The sequence below is a fragment of the Temnothorax curvispinosus genome, unplaced genomic scaffold, assembly GCF_003070985.1.
Source record: "Temnothorax curvispinosus isolate PA1 unplaced genomic scaffold, ASM307098v1 QBEX01013004.1, whole genome shotgun sequence".
Lineage (NCBI taxonomy): Eukaryota > Metazoa > Arthropoda > Insecta > Hymenoptera > Formicidae > Temnothorax > Temnothorax curvispinosus.
In genome coordinates this window covers 27,389-42,076 of record NW_020222784.1, presented here as the reverse complement: position 1 = coordinate 42,076, position 14,688 = coordinate 27,389, and the positions used below count along the sequence as shown (strand labels likewise).

General features: G+C 27.4%; 2 protein-coding genes across 2 annotated transcripts in view; both read left to right on the top strand.

The window, feature by feature from the left end:
* Positions 1–1,687: 1,687 nt before the first annotated feature.
* On the top strand, positions 1,688–13,249 carry LOC112463062 (odorant receptor 49b-like). Its single transcript, XM_025029232.1, has 8 exons — positions 1,688–1,754; positions 2,057–2,525; positions 2,727–2,826; positions 3,020–3,139; positions 3,568–3,723; positions 12,555–12,674; positions 12,811–12,966; positions 13,183–13,249. Exons 1-8 carry the CDS (start codon positions 1,730–1,732, stop codon positions 13,234–13,236), a joined length of 1,200 nt encoding a protein of 399 aa, XP_024885000.1. The 5' UTR covers positions 1,688–1,729; the 3' UTR covers positions 13,237–13,249.
* A 551-nt stretch (positions 13,250–13,800) lies between these two features.
* The window catches only part of LOC112463061 (odorant receptor 43a-like), an 18,097-nt gene continuing 17,209 nt past the window's right edge, over positions 13,801–14,688 (top strand). The window contains exons 1-2 of the mRNA XM_025029231.1: positions 13,801–13,956; positions 14,406–14,676. Of these exons, the coding sequence (XP_024884999.1) occupies positions 13,942–13,956; positions 14,406–14,676 (286 nt within the window). The 5' untranslated portion in view covers positions 13,801–13,941. The remainder of the gene's footprint in view (positions 13,957–14,405; positions 14,677–14,688) is intronic.

Here is a 14,688-nt window from a genome sequence, read left to right as displayed (position 1 = left end):
GATAGTTCTTACACTATTGTTTTCTTAAAAAATTGCTTAATAATATGCAAGTATTAATACCTGTTGGAATAAGCGACGCTTTTTGCAGTTCAAGTCGTTCCTCTTACGGGCCGCCAAGCGGCACGGAGATTCAACAGCATGAGCGCTGTCTACACTTTTATATCTGTAATTTGCTGCTAACCTAAAATATAATACAACACTGCACGTTTTTTAGACTAAGAAGATTTCGCCTGCGTTTTCTTTCGAGAAGATACCTTGTAATTAACATAGTTTTTTCCAAATAAAAATGCTTCTGTAATGTCGAGATTATCTTAACTTTTATTTAACAGAACTACATATACATATTCTTTAATGACTAAAGTAGGAATTTCAAATAATACGTAATCACTTTTAACTTCATATTGAAATGTTTCTTGCACTCTAAGGAACAATTTATTGAATCATATGTGACTCATAAGGTATTTTCTAAAAATTTCTTCTAATTTCATCACACACACATTACTATGAGAAATACCTAATTAAAGTTTAAAACCGTAAAAATAATCAATTTATTAATTTGTTTAAAATTATTTTAATATAATAACTTGATCTTTACGTTTTATATTTATTTTGAAGAATTTACATTATAAGATCAAACAATAAAAATTTTGGCAAAATTATTAAAAGAATTAAGACCACAAGAGCGATGCATGATATGTTCTATATGATCTATTACTATAAGCAACAGAGAATTAGAAGCGTGCGAATATAACTGATGTACTTAACACATGCTGTTTTCTCGTCAGACATATCCACTTATAATCGTGCAATTTTTTATTCGAACATGTTTCAATGCTAGAAACTTGAAGGAAATTTGAAACGATAGTAGAGGCTGAATATTTAATATACTTTTTTGCAAGTTTTGATCGTTCGATACCTTCGAGAAGTGGCATAAAAGCATGCGCGCAGAACGACTTTTACTGAATAAGAGTTAACATTATTTTCTGAAAAAGAAATAGATACCAGTCCTGAAACAACATTCGACATGAACAGTTCGAAATATACCGCATACCGAGGTGCTTATTATTGTGATTGTTATCTTAACTGAAGGACACAGTAACTTTTTGAAAAATATATTTATTTAATGTGATAGTGACATTTAATCCACGTTTTATTTGACCGCCGTTAATAAATGATGTATTGCATTGCATCATGTTTTTTTAAATTATGCTGATTATTATCATATTTAATGATTGTAATAAACATTAGCTATTTATTATCATAGGTATTTGAAATATGAGATTTTTATTATCTGTTATCTACTACTTTTAAAATAATTTTTGAATTTTATAATTAATAAAAAATTAGTTGTCAAATATTCTATTTTATTCATTCCATTAAGTGTATAACTTTACACGTTTTACATTAATTGTTAGTTTATATGTATGCATAAGATCCTATGATACTTTTCATGAGCTGTGACTTACTCAGGTCTCTATAGGTAGACTTCAAATGGGCAGTGAAACTAAATCGTTTCACTTTGGATTTTATTGGACTTTGGCCTAAAACCGCACAGAACCCTCGACAGAAGTTAATGTGCAATTTTCGAGCACTCGTCGCTTTCCTGACGATATCGTTCGGCGTTTTGATTCCTTCTATACATTCCTTCATAAGAATTTATGGAGATGTTATGCTAATGATAGAAAATTTACAATTTACTTTACCAGCTACAAGTTGCGCTTTAAGAATCATGATTTTTTGGTGGAAGAAAGAAGGTAAGCAATTTTCTGCTATAACTCTAAACTGTAAATGATTAACATGAGAGATATACATATCGAAATTGTGTAATAAAATTATAATAATCTCTAATTTGAAATTACGAAACTTTGGTTTTGTCACTTATTTATACTGTTTTTCGTCTTAACAATAAATAAAAAGATATTATAATAAAAGATAATTGTTTTTACTTCAACTCTATCTTATTAAACTTTTTATTGCTGACAGTTCAATTTTTTATAGTTTCTATTCTAATATTGTTAATTGTGCATTAAAATATACAATATTGACGTTTTTGAAGCTATCATACCAATCATAGATATGATTGCTGAGGATTGGGGAAAATCAAAAAATGTGCAAGAGAGAAATATAATGATCAGAAGGGCGCAGACTGCACGCATCATTATTACTTGTGCATACTGCATAATGGGAGTAGCATGCTTATTTGTTATCATTCTCCCGATCTTTGGAATATCAACGAGATTGACGCCCAATATTACTGATCCAGGCAAAGTAATGCCTCTACAAACCCATTATATTTACGATATAACAAAACGACCGCAGTATGAACTGACATATATAAGTCAAGCTATCTACATAGTTCTCGCAATTATGTCTTATATTGGAATCGATCATTTTCTTGGGCTGCTAGTTTTCCATATATCCGGCCAACTAGACATTCTCAAGGATCGTTTGACACATTTAGATAAATACATCAATTCTCACGACATGTTAAGGAGATGTGTGGCACGACACATTCGTTTACTTAGGTTTGATATTTACGAAAAATATGTAATTTATATATGAAATCCGTATTTACAACAGAATAACGTTAAAAAACAACACAGCGATATCTATAATAGTAGACCAAAATAGTCTGTCACTGTGTTGTCTTTTGACATAACTCTGCTACTTAGGAAATGTACAATTTGTTCTCCAGGTGTAACTAATCCACAGAATGTCTTTCGTAGAGCTATTGCCGTTATAGAAGATACGTATAATATAACATTTCTCTTGTTATTTACATACTTTGCAATTCTGTTCGCCTTCTGCGGTTTCAGCATAATTACTGTAAGTGTGCAAACGTTGAAAAATTTGCTTATTAATTAATCTTTAACACAAAACGTAAATATTAAAAATTACTGACGCAATGATATCTAAGTTGTTACTATATGTATTTATAAGATATTTTGTGATAAACATATATGAAATTATTTTAATTGTGATAAATTGTATGTTCTTATGCATTCTGTAAATTAATTAGTTATTCGACGAAGGAAATGATTTATCACTCACACGCTTGGTATATTTTGTATCCCTGATTTTTAATTTATTTGGACATATGTGTTTATATTGTGCTCTGGGTGAATTTTTGGTGACCCAAGTAAGTTGCATTCTTATTTTTACCATAAACATTGTTTAAGTTATGTTTCGTATCTAGATTTACACTTATATTACAATATGATTTCATTTAAGAAAAATGTTTGTGTTAATGCACAATATAGTTAAATATTTATCATGCATGAGCGCATAACAAAAATAAATATTAATGTCAAAATATTATGCAGAAATATACTTATCATGATTTAATATCATTTATATTAAATTAAATATTGTAAACAATTTAATGTAAGCTTTTAGAAAATAGAAATTAATAATTTATCGCATTTATTATTTATGTAAATAATAAAGTACATTAATATACAGTTTAAATGAAAATATTAATCACTTTTTAATATAATATAGCTAGATTATTCTTATTACGGAACAATGCGTACAATTTTTATCTAAAGAAACTTTCAAACTTTTTAGTGTGATGAAATATATTATGCAGCTTACAGTAATGAATGGTATTCGGTGGATCCAAAACTTACACAAGACTTGTTATTTTTGCTGATAAGAGGCGCTAAACCAATTTACCTCACCGCTGGAAAAATGTTCCCCGTGACAATGACAACATTTTGCAATGTAAGATATTTTAGTGTTTTATAATTATTGTGGCAAAAACATTTCAATAACTTTGTAATTTTAGTAATATTTTTATACAATAATTTAATAATTTATATATATTTTGCTTCTATGTATACTTTATGCATATCTATATCAAGAGGTAAAAACCAGAGTGGTGTAAGTCAAATTTTTGTAAATATTTTCTCGTGTGCATAGATGAAATCTCTAAAATATATAAATTGCATCTCAGCACACGAGAAAATATTTTTAAAAATTTGACTTACACCACTCTTATTTTTACACCTCCATATACCTATAACTTATCTTATATATACACTACATACATATCTCAAAACTTCGTGTGATTATAAATTTATTGCATTATTAATTATTACTAAAAAGATATTTTTCAGTTATTAAAAACGTCGGTCGGATATATATCTATTTTACATAGGACGAGAAGTTATTAGGAAAGTGAGATAAAGTTAAAGTTTTTCTAATAATATGTTTCTCTTATAGAATGCAATAAACTAAGAATGGTGTAAATATTAAAATGTTTTTAGTAAATAAATTATAAATTTTACTGCATAATTTAATGGAAATGTATTTCTATTAGATAATTAAAAGCAAAATAATTTAGAATTAAACTCTCAGTTCTATATATTTTAATCCAAAAAGATTCATATTTTTTTTGCGAACTAAATCCATCCGTTAAATATTAAACTATTTGATATTAATTATACAGTAAAAAACATTTTGTATTTGTGTTAAAATTTTCCTGTGTAGAAAGTTTTGTGTTAAATTTCTGACACAGTTGTATGTTGATTTAACATATCGTTGTTGTGTTACTTAACTTTTCTATGTTAAATTAATATTAACCCTTAAATGCCATCCGGGGTCCAGCGGACCCCAGACCCTTTACAAATTTTAGTGGATAAATTGGGACATGTGAAATGTGTTAAATTTAACACAAAATTTTTTACTGTGTACGTATATGTGGAAATATAACATAAGTATATAAACTACGCTAATTCACTGTTATCCAAGTTTTCAATGTCAATAATCAAACATTATTCGAAATATAATTACAATTCAAATATTTGCGTCCTTGTCGACGATGTACGATGTTAAGTTTAGCCTTATGGACTGTACTGGCGAACCATCTTCTTCGATGGTAAATGAACAATACAGAGCTGTTCCGAAGTATACTGTTTCAAATAACGGTGATTTCGGTAACAAAAAAATGATACTTACTAATTTTCAAATTTTTTTAAATCTCCAAAATGTTGCCTATCAAAATTTGTTATCAAGTAATAAAAACGAACGGTAGATAACTACAGTTATATTTCTTACTAAGAAAGTAAAACTGTATAGGTATTATAAAAAGTACTTGTTTTATCTTTAATACAATAAAATGTAGTTTTCTTACAAGATACGATATGATGAGATAAGCACAGATTATTACAGCTGTCATCAACGAATATATTTTAATAGTATATTACATATAATTTATTTCTAACTATAGTTATAAGTATATAAGTTATAGCCGATTACAGAAGTGTAGGAAAATAATGGGTACATACGACTGTTTTTCTCCCTACCCACTTGTCACGAAATTTTTTGCTCTCGAATGTTTTATGCGATCGTCAATACTGAAGGGACGAAAACTTCAAATGAGGGTGCATATTTAATACACTCGCTTTGTCACAAGTTGATTCGCCTCTCTCGAGCATTATTATTTTCAGCATGCGCGAGAAATGCTTTTTGCTGAATACGAGGTGATATCGATTCATAAAGGAGAATCAGACGTCAGTCTCTAGACAACACTCGACATGGAAAGTCCAAAATATAACGGATACCAAGGTGTTTATTATCGTTGTAACTGTTATTGGGAAAATCTTAATATATAAGAATTTTCATTACCATGTGTACGACTAATAATAGTATTTGAAAGTTTTAAATTATTTTATTGCTTTTACTATAATAATATTTCGGATTAAGTTATTGAATTATTGCAACAAAACATTAACTACATCTAACATAAGATCTTTCTTGGGGGAGGGAATTATTCATCATATTCTATTTTTTTATATCTATCATTAAATTTGCGTGATTATTAAAAAGTGAGGTGTTTTTTAAATATTATTTTTCTCGCATTTTATTAAAAAATATTTTATATTTGCACATTAACTGTGGTTTTACTTGTGTGTGTTAGAAATTGAATGAAAATAAACAATCTTATAAACTTCGGACTCACTAAGACTTCTACAGGTAGATTTCGAATGGGCAGTAAAACTGAATCGTTTTACTTTAAATTTGATTGGGCTCTGGCCTAAGACTGTACAAAATTCTCGACAAAGATTAATGTGCAATTTTCGAGTGTTAGTGACTTTTCTGGGATTAACATTCTGTCTTATTATTCCTACTGTACATTCTTTGACAAGAATTTTTGGAGACATTATATTAATGGTAGATAATTTACAATACACCCTACCACTTTCAACTTGCTTGATAAGAATCGCAATTTTCTGGTGGAAAAAAGAAGGTAGACATTATTTATGATTATCTATATCTAAATTATAATTATGGACGCACATAATTTATATATTGTATTATAATTATAATGTACACACATATATATAATATTTTAAAAGTCCATATCAATATTCTATAAAATAACTTGATTTTATTTATGTAAATGGAATCAATCATATATGTATATATTCCATTTCTACGTATATAAAGAACAAACTATATTAATGTATTTTTTGAACTTTTTAAATCATAACTTGCTGTGTGTGTTTCTTACATTAAAAATAACTATACGTTATTTATTTTTTAAAATAAAACAAACGTTTTTACACAATACAATTACATTAGTCATTATGTATATGAAAATATATTTTAAAAAATTACAAAAAAAATATATGCATATATGCCATTGTATATTAGGCAAGATATTATATGTATATGGGGCATTTCACGCCAATTCGCAAGGGGTCAAACTTCGACCTTATTATTTTTGATGGCTGCTCGTTTTTTAACAGGTCTTTACGAGTACTATACTTTTGTAAGATCGTTTCTATAATAAATGTAGCGTTTCCGAAATAGAGCCTGCGCAAAATGAAGACTGCAAAATTTTTAATGAATTTTTTCGCTTATTAGACAATGTCTAAGAAAAAAATTCATTAAACATAAAATACGCTATTTAGATTATAGTTTAAGAAAAAAATTACTCCAAATTTTTATAATAATAATTTTAAACTAATAAAGTAAAAAATTTGAATATCTTGAAGTTTGACCCCTTGCGAATTGGCGTGGAACGTGGAATGCCCCATATATATATATATATAAAGCTGGTAGTATAGTCAGATCTTATTCAAGATCGTCTCTAGATGCTGAACGACTCGTTTCATTGACTACGGAATATCTAAAGATAAACTTAAGACGATCTTATATATAAGATCTGACTATGAATACCGGCCTATCAGTTATATAAATAATATGAGTGAGCTAATGAGCAATAAAAATCACATATTACAAATTTAATTCTGTTTTTTACATAACAATAACTTTGTTTTTTTTTATTAAAAAACAAAAAAAAGATTCTTACTTTTTGTTTATATTTAAATTTGTAATTGTTCCTTATTCCGATTCAATAATTATGTTAAGTGTTCTCGCAGTTTATAATATTCACATTCTTTAAAGCTATCATACCAGTCGTGAATATGATCGCAGAAGATTGGATAAAGGTGAAAAGTGCACAAGACAGAAGTGTAATGATCAAAAGGGCACGGAGTGCACGCATAATTATTACATTCTCCTATTGCATAATGGGAACAGGAGCCTTTTATCTTATCGCTTTACCTTTCTTTGGAATATCGATAAGAGACACAAACAACATTACTGATCCAGGCAGACTACTGCCTCTACAAACTTATTACATTTACGATGTAACAAACAGTCCACAGTATGAACTGACATATATTAGTCAATCTATTAATATTATTATCAGCATGGTATCCTACAGTGGAATCGATAATTTTATCGGACTACTAGTTTTCCATATATGTGGCCAATTAGAGATTCTCAATAACCGTTTATCAAGTTTCGATAAATGTGTTAATTCCCACGAGATAAAGAATTGTATAATAAAACACAAGCGTTTGCTTAGGTTTGATATTTATATATTAATATAATCCACATAAAATATGTAATCAGTACTCCATCTGTAAATATCTAATACGTGGACCACCTTTTATAGAGCTATTAACGTTATTGAAGATACATATAATGTAATCCTTCTCATTTTATTCGTATATTTTGCAATACTCTTCGCTTTTTATGGTTTCCGGATACCTACTGTAAGTATTTTAAATTTTTTTATATTTCTATAAGACTTATTTGAATTAATAAATTAATTCTTAACTAAAATAAGAAAATAACTGATAAATATACTACGTATTTTCTATGTTCTATCTAAGAAATTTCTATTTGTATAATTTTTTATTACAAATCTGAATCTACATCTGAATTAATATTAATATTTAAAACATCTTATATTTTCTCTTATTCTATAAATTTATTAGTTACTTGACGAAGAGACTGATACATCATTCTCTCAATTGATATGTTTTATATTTACCGTAATCAATATATTCACACATATGTGCTTACACTGTGCTCTTGGGGAGATTTTGGTTGCCCAGGTTAGTCGAATTTTTCTCTTTTGTTGTAGAAGTCACGTAAATTTTCATATAATAAACATAATAAATATATGCAATATATGCTACATAATATAATTAATTTATGCAAGAAATATTTAATATAATACATGACGTACCTACTAATTCTAATACTTGTCACGCACGTACAAAAAATTATTAATACTTTCTGTATATAATACATAACTAAATTGTTGATGACTTTGTTTAATCTCATTTGCTGAGCTATCACAAAAATTTAACGTAAGTTTATGAAAGTAAAAATATAAATTAATCCTGAAATAAAGTATTTATAGAATGGAAAAGTTATACTATAAGTCTGACAAGTGCATTAATTGATTGAAATTAATAAGTAACATTTATTCAGTTTCTAGATAAAGTGTGTAATAATTTTCGACTAAAATACTTTAAATATTTTTAAGTGTAATAAAATATACTACGCTGCATACAGTAATAAATGGTACTCCATGAATCCAAAAATAACCCACAACTTGCTACTTTTAATGATAAGAGGCTCCATACCGGTCTATCTGACTGCTGGAAAAATGTTTCCTCTAACGATGGCTACGTTTTGCAGTGTAAGATATTATAATGTTCGACAGTAATTTTTTCATTAAAACTTATTTGACACAAAAATTTTACAATATATTTCATACAACCATTTATATTATTTGATAAAATTTGAATCTTTTGTTTTATTTTACTCTCTTGTTTACTACATTAAATTTTAATAATTATTCAGAGATATTTTTTTTAACTATATAGTACTAAGAAATGTGTTTTTCAGTTAGTAAAAACGTCAGTTGGATATATATCCGTTTTACATACAATGAAAAACTAAGTACAAAGCTGAGAATAAAGTAAGATAAATCTAAACTTTCTTTAATATTAAGCAATTTTAAAGAAAACAATAGTGTAAGATAGTTCTTACTTTATTGTTTTCTTAAAAAATTGCTTAATAATATGCAAGTATTAATACCTGTTGGAATAAGCGGCGCTTTTTGCAGTTCAAGTCGTTCCCCTTACGGGCCGCCAAGCGGCACGGAGATTCAACAGCATGAGCGCTGTCTACACTTTTATATCTGTAATTTGCTTTTAACCTAAAATATAATACAACACTGCACGTTTTTTAGACTAAGAAGATTTCGCCTGTGTTTTCTTTTGAGACGATACCTTGTAATTAACATAGTTTTTTCCAAATAAAAATGCTTCTGTAATGTCGAGATTATCTAAACTTTTATTTAACAAAACTACATATACATATTCTTCAATGACTAAAGTAGGAATTTCAAATAATACATAATTACTTTTAACTTCATATTGAAATATTTCTTGCACTCTAATGAACAATTTAGTGAATCATATGTGACTCATAAGGTATTTTCTAAAAATTTCTTTTAATTTCATCACACACACATTACTATGAGAAATACATGATAAAGTTTGAAACCGTAAAAATAATCAATTTATTAACTTGTTTTAAGTTATTCTAATATAATAACTTGATCTTTACGTTTTATATTTATTTTGAAGAATTTACATTATAAGATCAAACAATAATAATTTTGGCAAAATTATTAAAAAAAAATAAGAGCGATGCATGATATGTTCTATATGCATGATCTATTACTATAAGCAACAGAGGATTAGAAGCATGCGAATATAACTGATGTACTTAACACATGCTGTTTTCTCGTCAGACATATCCACTTATTATCGTGCAATTTTTTATTCGAACATGTTTCAATGCTAGAAACTTGACGGAAATGTGAAACGATTATAGTAGAGGCAGAATATTTAATATACTTTGTTGCAAGTTTTGATCGTTCGATACTTTCGAGAAGTAGTATTTTAAGCATGCGCAAAAAATGCTTTTTGCTGCGCAACAGGTAACGTCGATTTATGAAAGTGAAACAAACGTCAGTCATTAGACAACATTGGACGTAGAAAGTTCATAATATGACAGATACTGAGGTGCTTATAGTTTTAATCATTGTAACTATAATTGAAAAACATTTTAAGGAAAGTATTTTACTAGTAATATGTGTGCAAACGATGATAGCGTTTATAATAATAATCTATGTCTTATTTTCTCAGTATTGACAAAAATTTTAGATTGCTTTTACCTGCACATTGTCTTTCTTATTAACATATATTAATTTATTGTAACAAGGTTAGCCATATCTTAATACAAAATTTGAAGTCTATGACTTTTATTATAAGTTATGTATTATTTCCTGAAGAATCTTAAAACTCGTATTAATCAAATGTAAAGTGTTCAATGATATTTTATTTTAAAAGTTACTTCACGTATTCTGTTAAGTAACTTTTTATATATTTAATCTTTAATCTAATTGTAATTATATTTTTGTGTATGTTTTGTATTGTGTAATCCTTTTAATGTACTTCAGACTTATCAAGATTTCTGCAGGTAGATTTTGAATGGGAGGTGAAACTAAATCGTTTCACTTTAGATTTGCTTGGACTTTGGCCCAAAAACATACAAAATCCTCGGCAGAAATTACTGTACAATTTTCGAGTGTTGGTGACTTTTCTGGGAATAACGTTCTGTCTTGTTATTCCTTCTGTACATTCCCTGGCAAAAATTTTTGGAAACATTTTGCTCATGATAGATAATTTACAATTTACTTTACCACTCATAAGCTGTGTGATTAGAATTATGATTTTTTGGTGGAAAAAAGAAGGTAACCATCATTTTGGTTCTAATTACATATATAAGTTATAAATGCATAATAAATATATAAATAAATTGGATATTTAGGATTGTGTTAATATTATTAACTTATTTTTATTTACACAAAAAAATTTATATATATGTATATGTATGATTTCTAAAATAAAATAAAATACGATCTATACAAAAAACTTTTTTAAATAAAATTTAATTATGCTAGTTATTATTTTGCATATAAAAATATTACAGTTTATAGTTTACGTTGTACCTATAAAATTAAATTATATTCATTTTATGCAAGTATATATGTACATAAACACATATACACTTATATAAATAGATAAATAAAATATTTAACATTTGCATAAATAATGGCATTTATTTATGTGTAATAATATTTATAGATTAATATTGGGGTATTTCTACTAATGTATAATTATAATATTATTTCTTGAAACAAATACGCGTAACCAATAACATTATTGCAGATTCTCCATTTCTGTGCTTTTGTTGTTCAGGATTGAAATTAATATATTCTAATTTAGCAATGCTGTAAAATATGCATAAAATTGTTTATTTTTTAAGCTATAGTACCGATTATAAATATGATCTCGAAGGATTGGATAAAGTCAATAAATGATGAAGAAAGATGTTTAATGATTCAAAGAGCGCAAACTGCACGCACAATTATTATTTGCTCTTACTGCATAATGGGAATGCAGTGCTCTTTTCTCGTCTTACCGCCTGCTTTTGGAATGTCAATAAGAATGACTTCTAACATTACTGATCCAGGGAGACCAATGCCTATAGAAAACTATATTTACGATACAACTAAAAGGCCGCAATACGAATTAATATTTATTAGTCAAGCTATCTATTTAGCTATCGCCCTAATGGTCTACACTGGAATAGATAATTTTCTGAGTCTTTTGATTTTTCATATATCCGGTCAGTTAGACATTCTCAAAAATCGTTTGACACGTTTGGATGAATACATGAATGATCACGAAATGCTAAGGTGCTGCATTATAAAGCATATCCGTTTGCTTAGGTTTGTTATTTATAAGGAAATATACACAAATATTCATGCAAAGTGCATGATTAAATAAACTATTCAAAATGTCTTATAGAGCTATTGATGTTATTGAAGATACATATAATATAATACTCCTCTCTTTATTTATATATTTTGCAATATTATTCGCTTTCTACGCATTTCGGATAATTACCGTAAGTGTCCAAATGCTTAAAGATTGAAATTTGTTTGTTAAATAATTTTTAAGATTAAAAAATGACTAATACGTGTAATATCTAAATCATCGTTATATTTAAAAGATTTTTATTATAAATATTTAAAATAATATTAATTGTACAAAATATTATACTTTATACAAAATACTATAAATACACATATAATATAAATTAATTAGCTATTCGACGAAGGAAATGATTTATCAATCTCTCGCTTGGTATTTTTTATATTGACAATTTTTAATTTATTTGGACATATGTGTCTATATTGCGTTCTTGGCGATATTTTGATGGCCCAGGTTAGTCACAAAAATAATATAAATTAAACATCGCATAATTAATTGTATAAACTACCATGTGATAATGACGAACTTTTATTTAGTTATGTGTTTTGTTCAATAATTTATAACTAAAAATGTTTTTGATATTTTCAAGTGCAATAAAATATATTATGCTGCATACAGTAATAAATGGTACACGATGGATCCACAAATCACAGAAAATTTGTTGATCTTAATGACAAGAAACTCTAAACCAATTTATCTCACCGCTGGAAAAATATCTCCTGTTACAATGGCTACATTTTGCAGTGTAAGATAATTTCATGTTAAATTATAAGTATCATATTAAAACCTCGGTTGGCATTACTAAACTTTTATTAAAGTTTATTGTGCAATCCGTATTAGGTTTTATATATAAAATTTAAATTTTTTATTTCATGTATTTATAATCTTAAACCTCACATTATTTATCTATTAAACTTATATTGTTAAATAACTATATTATTATCAAAAATATATATTTCAGTTAGTAAAAACATCAGTTGGTTATATATCCGTTTTATACACAATGAGAAGATGATAGAAAAAGTGAGAAAAATGTAAATTTTTTTTCTATATTATGCAATAATTTTTATAGAAAACTATAGTTCAACTATGCTACAACTATTAATATGTCATTTACAAATCAATATATTTTAATGCATTAATTGAGTAGAAAAAACTGAGAATTTTCTTAGTAATAGTACAAATATAGAATTTAAATAAAAAACTTAAGAAAATCGTTATTTAGATGTACCTGTTTTTTCATGAATTTTTGGCCAAGCTAGCCATTTATTTAATAACAATTATATTAAAGATACTAAAAAAACAAACAATACAATTTTTGCAAATTTATTGTAAAAAATTAACACCATTAGAACAATGCATGATAAGCTCTATACAGTCCCCTCCTATAAGGAATATATGTATAAGCAGCAGAAAAGTATAGAAGCCTGGTATATAACTGTGTACTTATGTACGTTTTTTCATCAAGCATATCCACTTGTTATCGTGCAATTTTTTTTATTCGCGCATGTTTTGATGCTAGAAACTTGATGAAAATTCGTAACGACGGTAGAGGCAGAATATTTAAAATACTTTATTACAAGTTGATCGTTCGATACTTTCGAAAAGTGGTATAAGCATGCGCAAGAAATGCTCTTCGCGGCATAGGAGGTAACGTCGATTCATGAAAGAGGGAGAGACGCCAGTCTTTAGATAGCATTGAACATGGAAAGTTCGAAATATGACGGATATCAAGGTGCTCATTGTTTTGATTATTGTAATTGTATGTGAAAGAACATTAATGACGTATTTTATTTTGCAATTGTATGCAAGCAGTGGTATCACTTATAATAATGATAATAATCTATGTTATTTTGCTCACCATTAACAAAAAGTCTAGATTATCGCATTGTGCAGTGAATTATGTTTCTTATGATCATATCGAACTATTGTGTAACAACGTTAGTTATATCTAACTACACCAACTTGAAATCAATCTGTTTTGTTTAATAATTATCTATTATTTCTAGAATAATCCTTAAACTTGCATGACTAACCAGAACTGAATTGAAGTTTTTAAAGATATTTTATTTTAAATTATTACACACAGTCCGTTTACTCTAATTAAGAATGTATTTCAGTACGTTATAGAAATTGTATAATCCTTCTATATTATGAGCTTTGTATTTATCAACGTTTCCGCAGGTAGATTTCGAATGGGCAGTGAAACTAAACCGTTTTACATTAAACTTGATCGGACTTTGGCCTAAGGTCGCACAAAATCCTCGGCAGAAATTAATGTGCAATTTTCGAGTGCTGGTAACTTTGTTGGGAATAATCAGCCTTCTTATTCCCTCTATACATTCCTTGATAAAAATTTTCGGAAACAGTTTGCTAATGTTAGATAATTTACAAATTACTTTACCAGCTATAAGCTGCATGATTAGAATCATGATTTTTTGGTGGAAAAAAGAAGGTAGAGATCATT

What these genes read in the sequence shown, in the direction of transcription:
- LOC112463062 (XM_025029232.1), top strand. Translation starts at nt 1,730, where the DNA reads ATGATTTTTTGGTGGAAGAAAGAAG. An exon ending in GCGATATTTTGATGGCCCAG is followed by an intron (nt 12,675 to 12,810) that starts GTTAGTCACAAA and finishes GATATTTTCAAG; the next exon opens with TGCAATAAAATATATTATGC. An exon ending in CAATGGCTACATTTTGCAGT is followed by an intron (nt 12,967 to 13,182) that starts GTAAGATAATTT and finishes TATATATTTCAG; the next exon opens with TTAGTAAAAACATCAGTTGG.